Below are 18,434 nucleotides of genomic sequence, written 5' to 3' on the forward strand. Positions count from 1 at the left end.
TGGTCTTTGGATAGCTACTTTCTTGTTACTAATGATATTTTTGTACATTTTTAATTAATTAAGATTTGGAGTGGATATTCTTATCTTATAATTAAATCAGAACAAGGATTATGAAAAATGTATCAGCGAAGATTATTTAATGATATATTACTCAGAAGTATTGATTTAAGAAATAGAATAAAAAATACAAAAAATCTTAGATTTTTTTTTTTACATATTTTACCAATTTTAAAACATATATTGATGCTTATCCAAAACTATACTTCATATTACTTTTTAAAAGCTAATTATAATTAGGGTCGGCCCGTCTGTCCGTAACGGTTAGCTCTTTTCGTTAATTTAAACATGTTTGAAATGTCCTGTCGATTTCAAACTTTGCATGATGATTTTTCAATTAGAAACGATGTACAATATACTAAGCGAAGCATCTCTATAATCAAGTCTTAAAAATGTAAGTATATCCTTAAACTGTATCATGTATTTAAAAGTTTCTCAACAAAACTAGTTAAAATTTTGTTTAGATTATGCATTAATATTCTGCTTATTCAGTTTTGACACTCTAAAAGTGTTGATGTTTGTTTGTCCGTCAATTTCAGAGCTTCGCTTGTTTTATCTGCTGCTGGCTGGTTATTGATGCACTTTTAAGAATATAATTACAATGCAATGTAATTGACGTTTAAAAAAGAAAAAGAAATCTTAAGCAAAGCATAAATTCTCCACGGCAATAACTAACTAAAATAGTACATTTTCTTAAATAGTTTATGGCCCAATAAGCAATTTAAGTTGCCGAAATAGTAAATAGATTTTCTTGGAAAATATATAAAACGAGCATTTCTGATTGGCACTTAAAAGCACAAAATGTACATCTGCTATTGACTATGATCTTTCAAAAAAATTTACTCATATTTTGAAAGTTTTTTCCCTCAAAACATACAATTAAAAAAATGTTTAACTTCGTAACTTTGCAATGATGAAAATTTAATGCAAAATAGAAATATTCTGGGAGGGCAAGGGCAATTGAAATAAAATCAATCTTCCCAGCATTTATTATAGGCTACCACAGACCAGATTCCATAATTAAGATTTTTTGGGAGGATTTGTTCATTATTCAGTGTCCTATCCATGATTACATAGGAAACATTTCTCCATGAAGTAAACAACATTTCTCATTTTGCACACTTTTTACTAGCAACGTTGGCAGTAACAATTTTTTTACAAGTGAACCCCCCCCCTCCCCCATCTCCATATACAAACTCTTATATTTACAATATGGTCCTATTTTAACCCAGCAAGGCCCAAACAATGATCATGTTGAGAAAACTGTTTATAGTGCCCATAACAATACATATGACCAATGAAAGGCCAATACACAGACTGCATGCATTTTAATTGACCAATGTTAGGCCAGTATGACGACGTTTTACATAGGCACTGCAAAAGCTTCCATTTTAGGGGTTATTAGGCCTAAATGATAATCTTATTTTATTTCTTTGGTTTTCTTAAATTTGGGATCTAAAGATTCACAGAGGAAATCAAATTAGTTTAAGTCTTCCAGAGAAACAATTGCATTATAATTATTTGGTCGATTGCTTTTATCGTCCATTGCCATTTCCCTGTAACTTAATACCACCCAACTCTCTCTTTGACTTTTAAAAACCGAGGTTCATATTCGTTGTCCACTTTCAAATTAATGGATTTTACTAGAGCGTCATAGGTTACATACATAAAAAAAACATTAAACTTTAATGTTTTTTTCTTCATCTCAGTTTTATAGTCAGAAATTAAAATGTCGGTGCAAAGATGATGAATGCTGTTTGAAATTAATATTATACAAACATTAATTCTTTAGTTTTAACAAAAATAAGGGATAACAATGGCCGAAAAATTCAAGTACATCCCCAATAATAATACACAAAATTACCAGTTCTCTAGTTTATGATTTGTGGTAAATGCTTAGACACTCAACTTAATGATGACCGAACCAACCAGAATTGAATAAAAGTCCCAAAAGTTGTTAAGCCAACGAAATTATAAAACTTTGGGGACTAGTGTAATAAACAAACCATTTCCCCCTTAATTTTTGGATTGCATAAATTACTTTTTAAATAATCAATACAAAAAAATCAAAGTTTGTTGTCTACTTGTTGAATATTTGAAATAATTTTCTGAAGCTAAAATATTGTTGACCTTTTACAATATACTTTATATTCAAAATGATCACTTGTAACTTTTTGTACTGCATGTAGTGTTTTTTAGATAAATTGATTTAAAACTTTCGATCCCAAATCAAGGAACAGTTATTTAGTTTGAGTATTGAGTAAAGTTGTGTGTATAATAACACGTTTCATGGAAGAAAACTAAACCTGGAACCAGAGCTTGCCAGCCGCTAATATTTTTATAAATTGTCGCCGAGGCTTTAGTTTGATATCAGCTGCCATTATTGTGGCTACAGCTGATTCCAAATGTTGTAGAATTGCCAAATATTTGATTCGGTTCAATTGTTTCTGGGGGTAAATGCGGCTGCGACTGCCCACTTGAAACCCTAAGAGATTCATAGAAAATTGACTTAAAAGAAAATGTGTGTGAGTTTGGGTGTGTGTGGATTTGTGTGTGTGTAAATGTGTGTGTGTGGGTGTGTAAAATCTAATTTTTGTTTCAACTAGCGCTCATCTCATTTCCTTCATAGAAGAGGAAGAAATTCTTATGTCATGAATAAATTAATTTTTAGTTTGTACAGAAGAATATTGCAGTACACTAGTCTCCTTTAAAAATTGTATTAAGTAGAATAAAAAATCCACAGCTCATTTAATCAAATATAATATAAAAATGTATTGTTAAAATTTTTAACAAAATCTTAGTTTATATAATTGTATTTTGATCATCATATATGCCTTGATATTTTTATAGTTTAACAAGGATTAAAACATCTTTTTTCCTACAAATTAAATCATATTAATTTTTTCTTTAATGTGGTTTCTATTTTTAGTATAATTATTTTATTATTGTTTTTTCTACTTTGTGAAAGGACATGACATTTGCGGAAAAAAATAACTATTATGAACTGGTATATTTTGCAAATGTTATTGTTTAATACTATAATATAAAGTAGTAAGGTTTTTGTCTGAAGCTTTAGATCTCTATAAATACTGAACAAATTTATTTCTCTTATTAATGGAAGCTTCGCATAGGTCATGGGATGGTTTTAAGCTACTTTTTGCTTCTAATCCCCCTTGAAAACAAATTATTAGCTTAAAACCAACACATGACCAATAGGTATATACCCTGAAGAGTAGAATCCAATCGGTTAAGTGGTTACCGAGATCTTAAGCTTCAGACGGACGGACGGACAGACATCATTCTACTTTGTATTATAGATAAAAAGAAAAAAATCAATACATTAAGTTGGAGACAAATCCCTGTTCTTTAAATAATTAACTTACCATAAAGTTTGACTCTCTTGTCCTTAGTTTCGACAAGGATGATCACATATCCTCCCAGGTCAACCATGATTCAGCCTCCCCCACACACGACAGGGGTCATCCCAGCACAAACATTATCAACATCGTAATAAAAATTCTGAAAACAAACCAATCAATCTATTGGCAAGTCCAAAATTGATCCAAATTGTAATCACTGGACGCCGATTGGGTTTTCCTTAACAGGGTAGCTTCTCATAGGTCCCAGGAAGATTTATAACTATTTTAGGGGAAGGTGCAACTACCCTCCCCATAGAAATCGACAAAAAAATAAAATAAAAAAACGCCGCTCTGCGGATAAATTTGCAACTAGCTAAAAAATAACTAACACTATCTATCGGCGAAAAAAATATTTTTGGTAAAGAGCTGATTTTAAAATTGATTGAAAAGAAACAATTTTACGTGTCCCTAGAGGCCTCTAGGGGCGTAGCCGCTAGTTTCAATTAAAGCCATAAGCATACAGAGAAGAAACTAGGATGTATTGTAGAAATAAGGTCAATACCCCTTGAAATAATTATAAAGCTGTTTTTTTTTCAAATTAAGACAATTCTATTGTGGTAATACGACACCCCGACGGACAGGCCGTTTACAGAGTTGCTTCGCTGTGACTTATGATAACAAACCCCCTGCACTAATCTTATTATATCACCATCTATCTCATGACCGCTGTTGACCCCGCACCCAGCGGTCAAACTAGCCTGCCTAAATGTGGGGAGGGGACTCAAACATGCAACTATCACGAGTCCCTCACGCGCTTATTTAACTGGGAGGCGTTGCCTCCCCTTTTACCACCGCTGCCCCCACAGCCTGTCTGCCGTCGGGAGCTAAGCCCTAGCGCCCCACACCCCCTTCAAACCTAACCATTGTTATAATCTGTTGTATATATATAGTAAACATAACTTGTAAATATTATTCAGTTTAAATATATAATTTCTGTATGATTGAATCCTGCTTGTTTGTTTGGTAGAATAATTAAAGGCTAGGGCTCGTTGAATCCGAACTCGTTACCCCGTGGGCCGAGAACGCTCGGCTTACCAGAACTTGGTGTCAGCGTGTTTCAATCGAGCCTTACAGAAACTAGCCTATTCTACCTCTGATTGGACCCTTTGGCAAGTAAGGGGACAATCAGCCGCCAACTGACCCGTGAGACTGCCTTTTTAGGTCGAATTTCCATCATTTTGAACGCAATATGTGGGCCTCTGGCCTACGGCAAGCAGATTTAGCCTGCTAAAAGCGCCAGTTAAGACGCTTTTCCGTGTCGTGTAGGAGTAGCGCTAGGTGCGCAGCCACGGCAATCGGATAATTTAGCTCAGACGGCTACAGAACTGAGTCCAAATTGGCAAGTGTAGCTGGGACAAGCCCCAGGACACCCAGGCCAAACCTACGAGACAGACAGCTGGGTGCTGGTCTCCCTAAGAAGGCAATGTGTGGCTGCGAAGCTTCAGCACACAAGTAAGCCCTACCACTGCGACGGATAGCAGATTTTGAGCCACAGGCACGGCAGGACGGGACATTCCCTGCCGCTGCCTCCCAGGATTCAAACCCGAGGCGCTGCAGGACGGGCCATTCCCTGCCGCCATTTTTGGGATTCGAACCAGCGGCGCTGTAGGACGGGTCATTCCCTACCGCCGTCACCCCTCTAAACCTTGCAGGACGGACATTCCCTGCTGCCAGTGCTTCCAGAATCACACCTAGAGCTCCTAGTGATAACAACACATAAGTGTGTATAAATGTCAACCAAGTGATAAAAATAAATATAAAATTGTTGACCAAGTGATAATTAATAAGCTCTAGTGATTCGAAGCTACAGTCTAAGCCACCATGGTAAGCGATACCACCATAGCTGCGGTGCGGCCACCACCAAAGTTTCTGCCAACCCCAGCCGAATGAGAGGCCCCCTTGTCTCAAGGGCAGGACCTCCACTTCCCCTGCCATGTCAGGGTGAGGTTTCCTACCCCTGACCCTGCCCAGCATGTACAGGTTGATGCCATGATTGATTCTGGCAACCGTGTACCAGGGTCTGCTGTAATTTCTGAGCACCTCATGCACGCGATGGGCGTGCAACGCATGTTGATTCCGGACAACACCCAGATCCTGACTGCTAATGAGGAAGGCCAGCCCCTCCAGGTAATCGGAAAGTTAAAAGAGTTATATATGGCAGTCTCACACACTCTTATACTCCATCTATACCACGTGACTGTGGTCCGGAACCTCTCACACCCTCTGAACCTAGGAGGGTATTTTCTCAAGGAGTTCGGAACTAGGCTCTGTTTCGACATGCAACCACCTTGCTTGTGGGTGCGTGGGGAGTTTATCCCACTCCGTGGCGTCCCCATTGACCGGGAGACAGCCGAGAGAGAGCTAAGCTATGAGGGGCCCCTGCCAGGCCCCCTGCCTGAGCAGCCGCGTGTGGTTGAGAAAGGCACACACTGGGTGGACGCTGAGCTCAACGCACACAAGGGAGCTAACCTGCTAGCCATGGGGTTGCCCCCAGTGCCCAAGGTGCCAAGGGAGAGCCTGCCAACAACGTTTCCTGAGATTGCCAGCCCTCCAGAACCAATCTTCTCCGTCGACACCTTTATCAACGGCCAGCCGTGTCCACCTGGCCCCCTCTACCTGGGACCTCCAGCCAGTCCACCAGCCAAGCCCGAGTCCAGACCCGTCAAGTCGCGGTCTGATGTACCCGGAGCCACACTCAACTCTCAGGCCCCAGCCTCTCCCGGCGCCGTGCCCGTCAAGTCGCGGCCGGACGTCCACGGAGCCAAAGCTGGACCTAGCACCTTGGCCTCTCCCAGCGCCGAGCCCGTCAAATCGTGGCCGGACGCCCTCGGAGCCACACCTGGCTCCGACACGTCAGCCCCTCCAGAAGCCGAGCCCGTCAAGTCGCGGCCGGTGGGTCCCGGAGCCAAAGCTGACCCCGCACCAGCCACGTATAGGCTCAGCGCTGTCACTCCAACTGATGGCCAGCCACCCCAGCTCCGCACAGCCAAGCGGGTGGTCCTGCCTGGCCGCGGGGTTATGGCAGTCCCTGTTGAGCTAGTAGGCCATCGCACCAAGGATGCCATCCAACTAGCTGCCCCAGAACAGAGGTTTGGGGAGGATCTTGTTATTCCAGAGGGCCTGTATGCCCACAGGCCTGGCTCTGCCACTGTGTTTAGAGTACTGGTGGTCAATGAGGGGGAGGTGCCCCTCTTGCTGGATGCTGGCCTCCCAGTGGCAGGGGAGCTGGTCAAACCTGACATTCTAGAGGTCTCTGATACGCCTCCCCCGCGTCTCCACTCGTTCCAAGAACCTGCTGAGCCTATAGACATGCAGGAGTTGTGGGAGGCCCTGGAGATGGAAGACAATGAGTTCCTACGCAAGGACCCCTTGCTCAAGAAGGAGGTCTGGACTATGTTGTCAGAATACAGGGACGTTTTCTCCAATTCTACCCCCGGCTGCACAGATGTGGTTGAGTTGCAGCTGCGCCTCAAGCCAGGGACCCAGCCGATCCGCCAGAGATTTAGGGATCTGAACCCGCGGCAAGAGGCTGAACTGGAGAAACAACTGGACACCTGGCTACAGGAGGGAGTTATAGAGCCGTCAGACTCCGCCTGGAGCAGCCCCCTGGTGCCCATCAAGAAGAAGGACGGGAGCACCCGCTGGGCCGTCGACTACAGAGCCCTCAACAAGTGTCTGGAGCTGGACAGCTACCCCCTGCCTAGGATCCAGCAGTTGGTGGAACGAGCTGGCGGGCACCGTGTCTACAGTGCTTTAGACGCGGTGGCCGCATACTACACCATCCGTGTGTCCGAGGACAGCCGGCCCTGCACCGCCTTCACCACCCCTAGGGGCTTGTATCAATGGAAAAGGATGCCCTTTGGCCTGGCTACGGCACCGTCTGTCTATTCCAGGTTTATTGCAGGGGTCCTAGGCACAGCCAACCTCCAGTCATACCTTGACGACGTCCTGACCTTCCACCAGGATACCTGGGCCCACCTGGCCAGGCTCCGAGAGGTTTTGGAAGCCCACCGCAGGGGAGGGATCCGCCTCAAGCCAGCCAAGACCAAGCTGTTCCGATCTAAGGTGGATTATCTGGGCCACACCCTCAGCCGTGAGGGGATAGCCATGCAAGAGGACTATATTGACCGTATCTTGGACTGGCCAGCCCCTAGCACCCCCAAGGACTTGCTGGCGTTGCTGGGGTTCTTTGGATACTACCGCCTGTTCATCCCAGAGTATGCAGACCTCACCTACGAGATGAACCGCCAGAAGACAGCCAAGGCCCTAACCTGGACGCCTGAGATGGAAGCCCAGCTGCTGCAACTCAAGGACAAGTTCCGCAAGGCCCCCATCCGAGCGCCGCCCAGGTTTGATTTGCCAGCGGTGTTCCAGCTCACCACAGACTTCAGCAGCCGCGCCATCTCTGCCATACTGAGTCAATGTCAGGAGGGCAAGGAGAGGCTGATTGCCGCCGTGGGGCGCAAGACAACCGACCCTGAGACGCGCTACCCGTCCTGGAAGGGAGAGATGGCCGCCATTATGTATGGGATCCGAAAATTCCACGGCATCTTGTCCTACCGCAGCTTCCAGATCAACACTGATTCCTCTGCCTTGCTACAGATGAAATCACTGAACACATCCACAGGGATGGTGGCCCGCTGGCAGGAGGAGCTAGCGGCCTTAGACTTTACCGTCTGCCACAGGCCTGGCACCCAGAATACCAACGCCGACGCCCTCAGCCGCCGGGAAGATGCCAACATGCCAACGGCTAGCGCCGAAGAATTAGCAGAGCAGGCTGAGTATATCCACAACCTTTGCCAGCTAGGGGAGTCCGCAGCTAACCGGCCCCCTGCCGCCCGACTGGATCCAGCTAGAGTATTGGAGGCCCAGACACAGGACCCCCTCCTGCTCCGTGTCCGCCAATGGGTGGCTGATGGCAAAGCCCCAACCAAGGCTGAGCTGCGTGGCAAGGAACGAGACGAGCAGCAGTACGCCAGCCGCTTCCCAGCCCTGGGGCTTGACGAGCACGGCTGCCTCACCACCACTGACCAGACTCTGACAGGAGAGAGGACAAGATACCTGCTGCCTTCGGCCCTCCAGCAGGACGCGTTCTTTCTAGCCCATGGGACCCCCATGGCTGGGCACTTTGGGATGGACGCAACTATTGCCCGCGTTGCCATGCACTTCTGGTGGCCCAACCTGGCCCGTGACGTCCGCCTGATGGTACAAACCTGCCCTGAGTGTGTCCAGAAAGTTACCAAGGAGAGGCTGAAGCAGGGGATCCATGTGCCCTCCCGCCAGGGGTATCCACAGCAAGTCCTATTCATCGACCTGGTGGGGCCACTGCCAGAAACCTCAGCTGGGAACCGCTACATCCTCACCTGCCAAGATGGATTCAGCCGGTTTGTCAGCCTCTACGCCATCCCCAACAAGCCATTGTTATAATCTGTTGTATATATATAGTAAACATAACTTGTAAATATTATTCAGTTTAAATATATAATTTCTGTATGATTGAATCCTGCTTGTTTGTTTGGTAGAATAATTAAAGGCTAGGGCTCGTTGAATCCGAACTCGTTACCCCGTGGGCCGAGAACGCTCGGCTTACCAGACTATAATAATTCTATACAAACATGGTTGAAAATATGTCCACTCTTTCTTAATGTCATATAGTCAACGTTAAAATGGCAGTAAATTAAATCTTGTAATTGACTTTATGTAGTCGACATAAACATTTAAAATTGAAAGTCGAAACGCAGTTTAAAATTTAAAACTGTCAATTTTTGATATTTCATAAATGTTAAAATAAAATGATTAAATCTTATTTCCACTATAAATGTGATGTTGTGGTTGAAATTAAATTCAAATCAGTTGGTGAAGATTTAATTTACAAGAAAAGTTAAAGTTAACAGGAATAGTTTCTCAGTTGAGGCCATTTTTATTAGTCAATAAATTAGTGTTTATGTTAAGAAAGAAAGTTAAAAGTGTTCAAAGTTATGATAAATTTTTAGCCTATGGAAAGTTTTTTAATAGAGAATTCATAGATTTTGGTATATTTGATTTAATAAACCAACCCACATAACATAACGAAATGATACGCTATGCAAAAATATCAAAACTAATAAACAAAAACTCTAAAGTAATCCGGGACATTAAACTTGAGTCTGATTATTTCTAAAGCTTATTATACTGTGGCCTTTCATGGGAATGTCATGTTTTTTCAGGTGTGAATCTATCCTAAAAATGTTTTGTATTACATTTTATGTTTTTAATCTGAGGGGCAATGTATCTAAAATTCATTCTTTTGGACTTAACCAGGCAAGAACTTTTCCTATTTAGGCTAATTTTTAAGGCCTTAGATACTAGTGGAAAATGCCGTTAAAAAGTTAGACATCAAGCAGAAGAGAATCTGAAAATATTCAACACAAACACTAGAAGGTAAACATTGAATCGATTAACCCATTTTCATTTCCATATCCCTGGTTTTGCCTACTCCAACATAGCAATATCCGTGGATTCTATTGTACAAATATATATATATATCTCTCTCTCTCTCTGACTAAAACTTTATTGTCATTTAATCAGATGAGAAGGGAAGGGAGGCTAGACACAGACAGACAGACAGACATACTGACAGACAGACAGACAGACAGAATCAAACATAGGAATTATATTTTATTGAGAGAGAATAAACGTGAATAATATAAAAGTTTATGATTATATGATTTTTATGGATATCTTGCCACATTCTATGAGCTACACCTTAGACATAGTTTTTGTAGTATTTGTAATTATGATATTGGAAAGAGTAGAATATGAGTGTTACTTTGTGTTCCTTTAAATTTTTTATAAACAAGGATGACAACATCCATGAAAGCCAAGCACTGAAATTTTAGGACAAACGGACATTAAAACTTGTATAGTGTTAGAACTGAATAATCAGAATATAAATGTTTAAAGGTCAAAGCAAAATTGTAAGTAAATTTTGTTAAAAAAACTGATTGATAAAGGATAATGTTTATGGACATACTTACATTTTTAGGACTTGATTATAGAGTTGCTTCGCCTAAAACATTATACTTTGTTGTCCCAGGAATCAGTAAACCAAAAATCAGATAAATCGGATGATAAGATCATATAAAAATTTATTGTTAAAAACTTAAAAAAAACATGTTTAAAATGGACGTAAGGACATTTTGGTAATGATTATAGAGTTGCTACGCTTTCTAAATCGTACCTAACTACTAAAGGAATTACCATGCAAAGTTTGAAATCGAAATCGAATTCTAACATGCCTAAATTAACGAAAAAAGCTATCCGTTACGGACGTACGGACGGACCGACCCTAATTATAGAAAAGCTTCGCTTTTAAAAATACCAACCATTATTTTTTAAATATCTGTATAAATATAAGGGGTGTTGTTTGGTGGGTTGCTTGTAAGTTTATAGCATTAGGGCAGGTTTAGTCAGATTATATTATATATTGGGTAGCCCATAGACGTCAAAACTTTTTTTTTGGGGTGGGTGAAAAATTTTAAGGGGGGGGGTAATTCGTATTTGAGTGGGGTAAAATGGCGCGCGAAGCGCGCCGAAATTTTGTTTTAACCCCCCCCCCCAAAATTTTTATCCCGGGGGTAAAATTTCCTTGATGGGGGTAATTACCCCCTCTGAAATCTGTTGGCAGGGGTAAATTTAGTTGTAAGGTAATTTAAATTTTATTAAATATTTAGTATTAAAAATGCGTGCGAAGCGCGAAAATTTTTTTTTATTAGAGATTTTTTATTATTGGGGGGGGGGGATAAAATCGGTTGGGGGGGTAATCGCCCCATTACCCCCCCTCCCCCTTGGACGTCTATGGGGTAGCCCCAACGAGTTAGGGCACCGCAGGTTTAGGCCCCATAGGGTTATTAGAGTCCCATTCAAAGGTTAGGAATAGAGGGATAACTAACTCCTCCAAATATTTTTTGTCCAAAAATAGGGGAAAGGAGGTGTTAGTGCTCAACAGGCTCTTTGTGTAAGAGCACCAATCTTAAAAACTAAACCCTGGGTCATTTATTATGTCATTTGAAAAATTCTTCACCCTCCCCCCAAGAAAAAAAAATCACGTTATTATATTATAAAAAAATAGAATATAGCAATTAAAAAACTTTTTCCATAAAAAAAACATTTTCCTTATTAGTACTAGTCAAAATACGTCAAAAAGAAATTATCACATTTTTTTTACTGGCGTAAGTAGGTGTAGCATAAGTTTGGCAAAAGTTATATTATAACCTAAGGGGCTTAATAAAAGCAAAAAAAGCATATTAACTAAATTATATGCCGTGTTGAAAGATGATTCTAATGTTCCAGTATTTCGCGGTATTTAGTGGCATCGAAAATAGGTAGAAAAAAATGGGAGTTTGAGCAGTAGTAAAATTTCCCTTGCAAGTAATTATAGATAATTATCCAGAATTGCTCCATATCCTACTAATTCCCACAGTATTTAAACAAAAAAAACTTGAATTTTCTATATTTCTTACTATCCACGGAAAACTGTTTCCCATGTTATAAAGCAGTAAGGTTTTTTTGTCTGAAACTTAAGATCTCAAAGAATACTGATCCGAATTGGTTGTACTTTTCAAGAAAGATTAAGATATATCTTGGGCTTTTTTGGGCTTTCCTAACCTTATTTGACCTCCACTTGAGGCTCGGTGTGATGCAACTAGTATTTTAAAATATGATAAATTAACGTTTTAAAAAAATTGTATAAATATCAAAATAAAACACGTACAAAGAAAAACAAGGATGACAACATCCATAAAAGCGAAGCTCTGAAATGGTAGGACAAACGAACATTAAAACTTATAATAGTGTGTCAGAACTGAATAATCAGAATATAAATTATGTATAAACTCGATTATAGAGTTGCTACGCTTTCTAACTTGTACCTAACTACAACAAGAATTATCATGCAAAGTTTGAATCGATAGGAAAATTCTATAATGCCTAAATTAACGAAAAAAGCTTTTTGTTACGTACGGACCGACCATAATTATAAAAAGCTTCGCTTTTAAAAAAAGGTGAATGAAAAAAATGTTGTGCTCTGTTCCCAAAATAGAAATAATAATAGCACAACTATTTAGTGAATGATTGTCATTTCATTTCTTTGTATCCTATTATTACTGTTAGTGGCATGCGGATTATTAAGGAAGTGAAAAGGGGGAAGGCGGTTGTGACACTTTATGAAACCAAAACTGAAAGTCAAGTCAAAGGAACTCAACTAAAAAAGAAGATACAGCACTGAAATTTAATATGGCAGTTGCTTTATAGAGGTACAATGTGGAACTGTGAAGAAACGGCGATGGCGGCGGTTTTACCAACTTTTCTTCACATTGTACCTCTTCAATGCGACTGTAATTTCAAATTTCAGTGCTGTAACTCTTTTTTAAGTTGAATTCCTGTAGCTTTGGTTTCAAAAAGTGACACAACCGCCCCCTCCCTTTTTAAAATTGATATTGAATTCAATAAGAAAACTCCCTATTTGGTATAACTTGGTCAGTGTGACAAAAATTGACAAAAGTGGAGTGACGGGACAGCAGAAAGTTTCATGTGTGACGTCATAAAAATGCGTCTATTGTCCATATTTTTTTATGGGTTTCGTTTTTCCACTTCTACTCTCACCTTCCTTTTTATTACGTCGAATTTGCTTGTTTTATAGTGTCTAATTGTGTTTGGAATCGTCATTCAAAAAAAGCCAAAACAATATCAATGAAAATTAACATTTTTAAAACGGTCAAGTGGACTTTTTGTTAAGGATTATCTGTTTTATAAGGAACCCTGTAAAGTTTTAAGTCGATAGAGCACTTCTAAAATGCCTACCTAATAACTTTGGAATGAATATATTTTTGTTTATTTTTTGTGAAGTAACTTAAAGTAAAAATAAAATAAAAGGAATGTAGAAATGATATTTGTATTTTTGCAACCACATTTATAAATTGCAAAGGGTTGCAAATAGTTTTTGCTTTAATCTTCAACCATTTGTCATCCTCTATCTTGTGCGGATATATTAATTTTTGCTATATTATAACAAGGAAAATTAGGCAGGCATCTAAAGGGAGAAGCCAATGATGATACACAAAATTACCCCTTTTGTAGCGTAAGATTAGTGGTCGAAACGTTTAAACACTTAATTTAATAAACCAACTTGTGTAATAATCAGCCCATTGTCCCCTCTCTCTCTGAAAATTTTGTTTATATAAATAGCGCAGCAACTATACAATTTAAATAAAAAGAAAAGTAAAGTGTAACACACTGTAAATAATCGGTAGACTGTTTCATGGTTTAAAGAGAAATGTAAACATTTATACGCTTTAGGTAAAAAAAAGCATTGAATTTTTTAAAATAATGACAATGGTTTTGTTGCAAATTTATTTCCAAGTGCACATAAAAGTCTGTGTGTTCTTATGTACCTATCAATAAAATACAGAGAGAGAGGGAAATTGGGCTGTTTATTACACAAATTACCAATTCTTATAATAACGGTTTCATATTCGTTGGCTTTGGGGACTTGATTGAACTTTTTATTGGTTGGTTAATTAATTTAAGTGTTCTTACGTTCCAACCCCTTATTTTGATTTACAGAAAAGGGTAATCTTGTGTATCATCATTAGGGATGTACATAAAGGTATGGGCAATGGTCTTATTTCTTTTTAACCCTGATAAAATTAAAAACACAAGTAAACAAAAAGAAAAGGCGTCTTTAGAAAGTTTTTTATTTCCATCCTTTACTTTTTAATGTAAAATTATATTCAGCTTTTGAACACTTTGTTATGAACCAAATCATTTTAATATTATTTCATTGAACTTTTGAAATGAATATTTTACAAGTTTTCCAACTAAAGTTCCAACCAAATGTCAAACTATTTCTATTATTTCTTTTCATTTGAATAGTAGAGAGATTACTCAAGAGAAATAATATCTGATTCAACCAATAGGAGAATCCTTAAGGATCATTCAAGAGATCTCATTGGTTGAAATTTTGTACACATTTCATTATGAACGTATGTTTTTTTTTCATTTCATACATAGATAAGAGTCAGCTGTAAACAATATAATTTATTAGTACAAAGCTTTGCTGAATCAGACTTAATTGCCCTAAATTTTAGTCGTAATTTTTTTGAAATGTAAAAGCTTCAAAACAGATGTGTATTCTTTTTTTTTTAAATTGCTCGCCACTCGCTGGTGAGGCAAAAATATTTTTGTGAAAAATCCTTCAAAATTGCAAAAAAAATCTACAAAAATTAAACGTGGAATATTTTTTAATTTTTGTAAATTTTTAACGGGATTTTAGAGGATTTTTCACAAAAATAATTTTGCCTCACCAGCGAGTAGCGAGCCAATTTTTTTTAGAATCCCTCTCAGCTTACGTCGAAAGTAAACAATTATTTCGTCTGCTGGAAATGTTCCTTTTTAGATTTGAAGAAAAATCGGGTCAGGCGGGTAATCTAATAGTATGTCTATTATTTTAATACGAAAATAAAGCTGAATTGAATTATAATTTATGATAATTATCGTCACATTATTGAAGGAAATAAAAGGACAATTTTTTCTTTCACATTTAATGTATTTAAAGAACTAATTTTTTTTATTAACCCTTAACGGTCGGGGGGGGGGGGGGGGCCCGGGGGGGGCGTTGAACGCCCCCCCATCCGGTTTTTTCTATCTCATTTTCTGTGTGTGAAAGATAAAGAGCCCAAACTGCTTGACTTTTTAAGTATGGGTATGACACATAACTGAGAGTTGGAATTTTTTTAATATCTCCATCCTGGCGGGCACAGGATGCCAGCAAACCTGGCAGGGTCATCCAGGTAAAGAGCAAAAATATTTTTTTGACTAAAACAAAGCATTTTATCATACCAAAATACTAAAAAATCCTCTAGTAGTACATCCTTATATAAAATACAGGTGTTGAAGTCACTTTCAGGTTCCAGGTATGATCCTGCAGGTCCTGATCCTCCAGGTCTCCAGAAATCTTTAAAAGGCTCCTGTGGCCGTAATTTTTGACTTAGAGACTTCAAATTTTAAACTTAAGCTTTTCTTACATGTCTACATAACGTATTAAAATTTTATGAAGATCCGCCGCCGTTTTCCCGCCGACCGCCGACTGCGGCGGCTGGCAGCTGCCAAGTACAGCTGCGGCCGCTGAAACTTATATTTGATATTTCTAATGTAAAATTTACATAAAAAAAAACATTTTCTGGAAAAAAAAATTTCTTCTAGCTTCAAAAATAAGAAAGTTACAGCCGTTTGAAATTTTTAAGTAAAAAAAGACCTAAAACAAAATGTGATATGCAATATGTAGGCCAAACTACGACACCTGTGTGTAGACGCTTTAACAGCCACTCATGGGTTATCATAAATAAAAAGAATGAGAAACCGCAGGTTTATTAAACGTAACAAATATAGACGTAAACTTAAACAGCTAAGCTGCAAACCAGTGCAAAATCTTGTGATTAATTACAGCTCTAATATTTTAACCAATGATCAAATTAATTTAACGAACAAACATACGTCATTTGTTCCATTGCCAGATAAAGTTAATTTAACTCAATTGTCTTATGATTTTAAACGGTTTTCACGTAGTATGAGATGGAGAGAGAAAAATGCAGATTTAGACTTAACAGCATGTCCTGAGAAAATATTCAATGTTAAAAAATTCGGTTTGCCTTCTAATGCCCCCTCTGCGCCCCTTGGAAATTTTTTATATGGAGTAGAAAGTGATTTATCTATTCTAAAAAGTAAAAAAGTCTATTCTAACTTAAAAGAAAGTGAAAAACAAGCCCTCCAATCTCTAGTTGCTGAGCAAAAAGAGGGTAATATCGTGATTCAAAAGGCGGATAAGGGAGGGGCATTGGCCATTATGGATCGCAATGATTACATAAATAAAGTAGAATCGGAACATTTAAATTCTAAAATTACCACTCAAGATGGTACCTGCCTACCAGTCTATCGACGTATTGATCCGAGCATGGTTAAAGTACATTATTGTAAAATTAAAGAAACTGTTGAACAAGCAGAAAATAGGGGATTAATAAACAATGAGTTAGCCGCGCAACTTTTGCCGGACCAACCATCTGAGGCACGCGCGTACGCGATGCCTAAAGCACATAAACCTGTTGCTGATGGAGAAAAACTACCCCCAACACGCCTAGTTATTAGTGGGTGTGCATCCAATACAGAGAATATTTCCCACTTTCTAAATCATTATTCTAAACATATTCCAGAGCAAACTGATTCTTTTATTCAAGACACACCTGATCTTTTAAGGTTTCTGGAGGAAGCAAATAAAGGCCCAGATATTCCAAGCAATGCAATTTTAGTCCCAACATCCCTCAAGATGAGGGAATAGATGCTTTTAGAGAAGCCATGCATGAACCTAAATATGGCCAATCAAGTATGTGTATAAATTTTATAATAACACTTTTACAATATGTGTTACAATTTAACAGCTTCATTTTTAATGAAAAATTTTACCTTCAAGAGTGGGGTACCAGTATAGGTACAAAAGTAGCCCCAACTTATGCAAATATTTTTATGAATAAACTAGAAACCGAAATGCTTAAAAAGTTTAAAGGAACGCTTCCGGCCTTTTGGAAACGTTATATTGATGATATTATATGTCTATTTGTTGGAAATGAAAATGATTTGTTAAAATTTTTGACTTTTATTAGTTCTTATCATCCTACTATTAAATTTACATGTGAATATAGATTAAATGATGTTATCGTTAAAACCAAATGGAAAAATGGCAATCTTGATGTTAATAGATTACCAATTGGAAATGTAAGACCTAGGTCAATTGATTTTCTTGATTGTACAATTTGGATTAATGATCTTTGTAAATTTGAATGTGATTTATTTACAAAAGATACAGACAGAATAACTTATTTAATGCCTCAAAGTTGTCACCCCAGTTTTATTTGTCGCAATATACCTTACTCTTTAGCATACAGATTAAAAAGAATTTGTACTTCAAATGAAAATTTTCTGTTAAGATTAAATGAACTCAAAATAAATTTATTAAGCCGTGGTTACAATGCCAAAATTATTGTAAATGCCTTTGACAAACTCAAAAATATTCCACGCAGTAAAACTTTAGAAAAAGTAATTCATCCAAAACAAAATAATAGAGTAATGTTTTCTTTAACTTATGACCCAAGAATTATAAATGTAAATGATAGTATAAAAAAGCACTATGTTATTGCAAATAAGGATCCCAGTTTTAAAATATCTTTTCCGAAAATGCCTATGGTTGGGTACAAAAGAGCACGCAATTTAGGCGATCACTTGATCCGTGCTAAATTGTATCCCATCCATAGGTATGAAATGAGAAATAGAAATGGTTTCTTTAAATGTAGTAAACGAGATATTGGTTGTGATTTGTGTAACCATAGTCAAAACATAACAGAACATGTTGCTAGTCATTCAAAAAAGAAATATCCTATAAAATCTAAAATTAAATGCTCTGATAGTTATATTATTTATTCAATTCAATGTAAAAAATGTGATATGCAATATGTAGGCCAAACTACGACACCTGTGTGTAGACGCTTTAACAGCCACTCATGGGTTATCATAAATAAAAAGAATGAGAAACCTGTACCAAAGCATTTTAACAATAGAAACCACTCTCATTCAGATATGATTTTTACACCTTTTGAAAAATTAAATAAAAAAGATAAAACTTTATTAGATGTTCGTGAAAAATATTGGATTTTAGAAAAAAATACTGTAATCTTTGGATTAAACAGAAATTATTAATTGCCAGTTGCAACCTTAAATTTTTTTTCTTGTACCTCCTTTTTTTGTCTTTATTATATATAACATTTTTGTAATAGTTATTTAACCCTTTAAACAGATGATTTTCAACAACCACCCAAATTTTGACCATTTTGACCGCCTGTATTGTTATCAAACTAATTTCCCCCAAAAAAACTC

The 18,434-nt window shown here is 38.3% G+C and overlaps 1 protein-coding gene across 1 annotated transcript in view; it reads right to left on the reverse strand.

Moving 5' to 3' along the window:
- Positions 1-3,596, reverse strand: part of LOC145324747 (uncharacterized) — a 97,118-nt gene extending 93,522 nt beyond the window's left edge. The window contains exon 1 of the mRNA XM_080167357.1: positions 3,441-3,596. Coding sequence (XP_080023483.1) covers positions 3,441-3,507 — 67 coding nt within the window. The 5' untranslated portion in view covers positions 3,508-3,596. The remainder of the gene's footprint in view (positions 1-3,440) is intronic.
- Between the last annotated feature and the right edge of the window lie 14,838 nt (positions 3,597-18,434).

Source organism: Acartia tonsa, chromosome 1 (genome assembly GCF_053477335.1).
Source record: "Acartia tonsa isolate MP-2025a chromosome 1, ASM5347733v1, whole genome shotgun sequence".
Taxonomy (NCBI): domain Eukaryota; kingdom Metazoa; phylum Arthropoda; class Copepoda; order Calanoida; family Acartiidae; genus Acartia; species Acartia tonsa.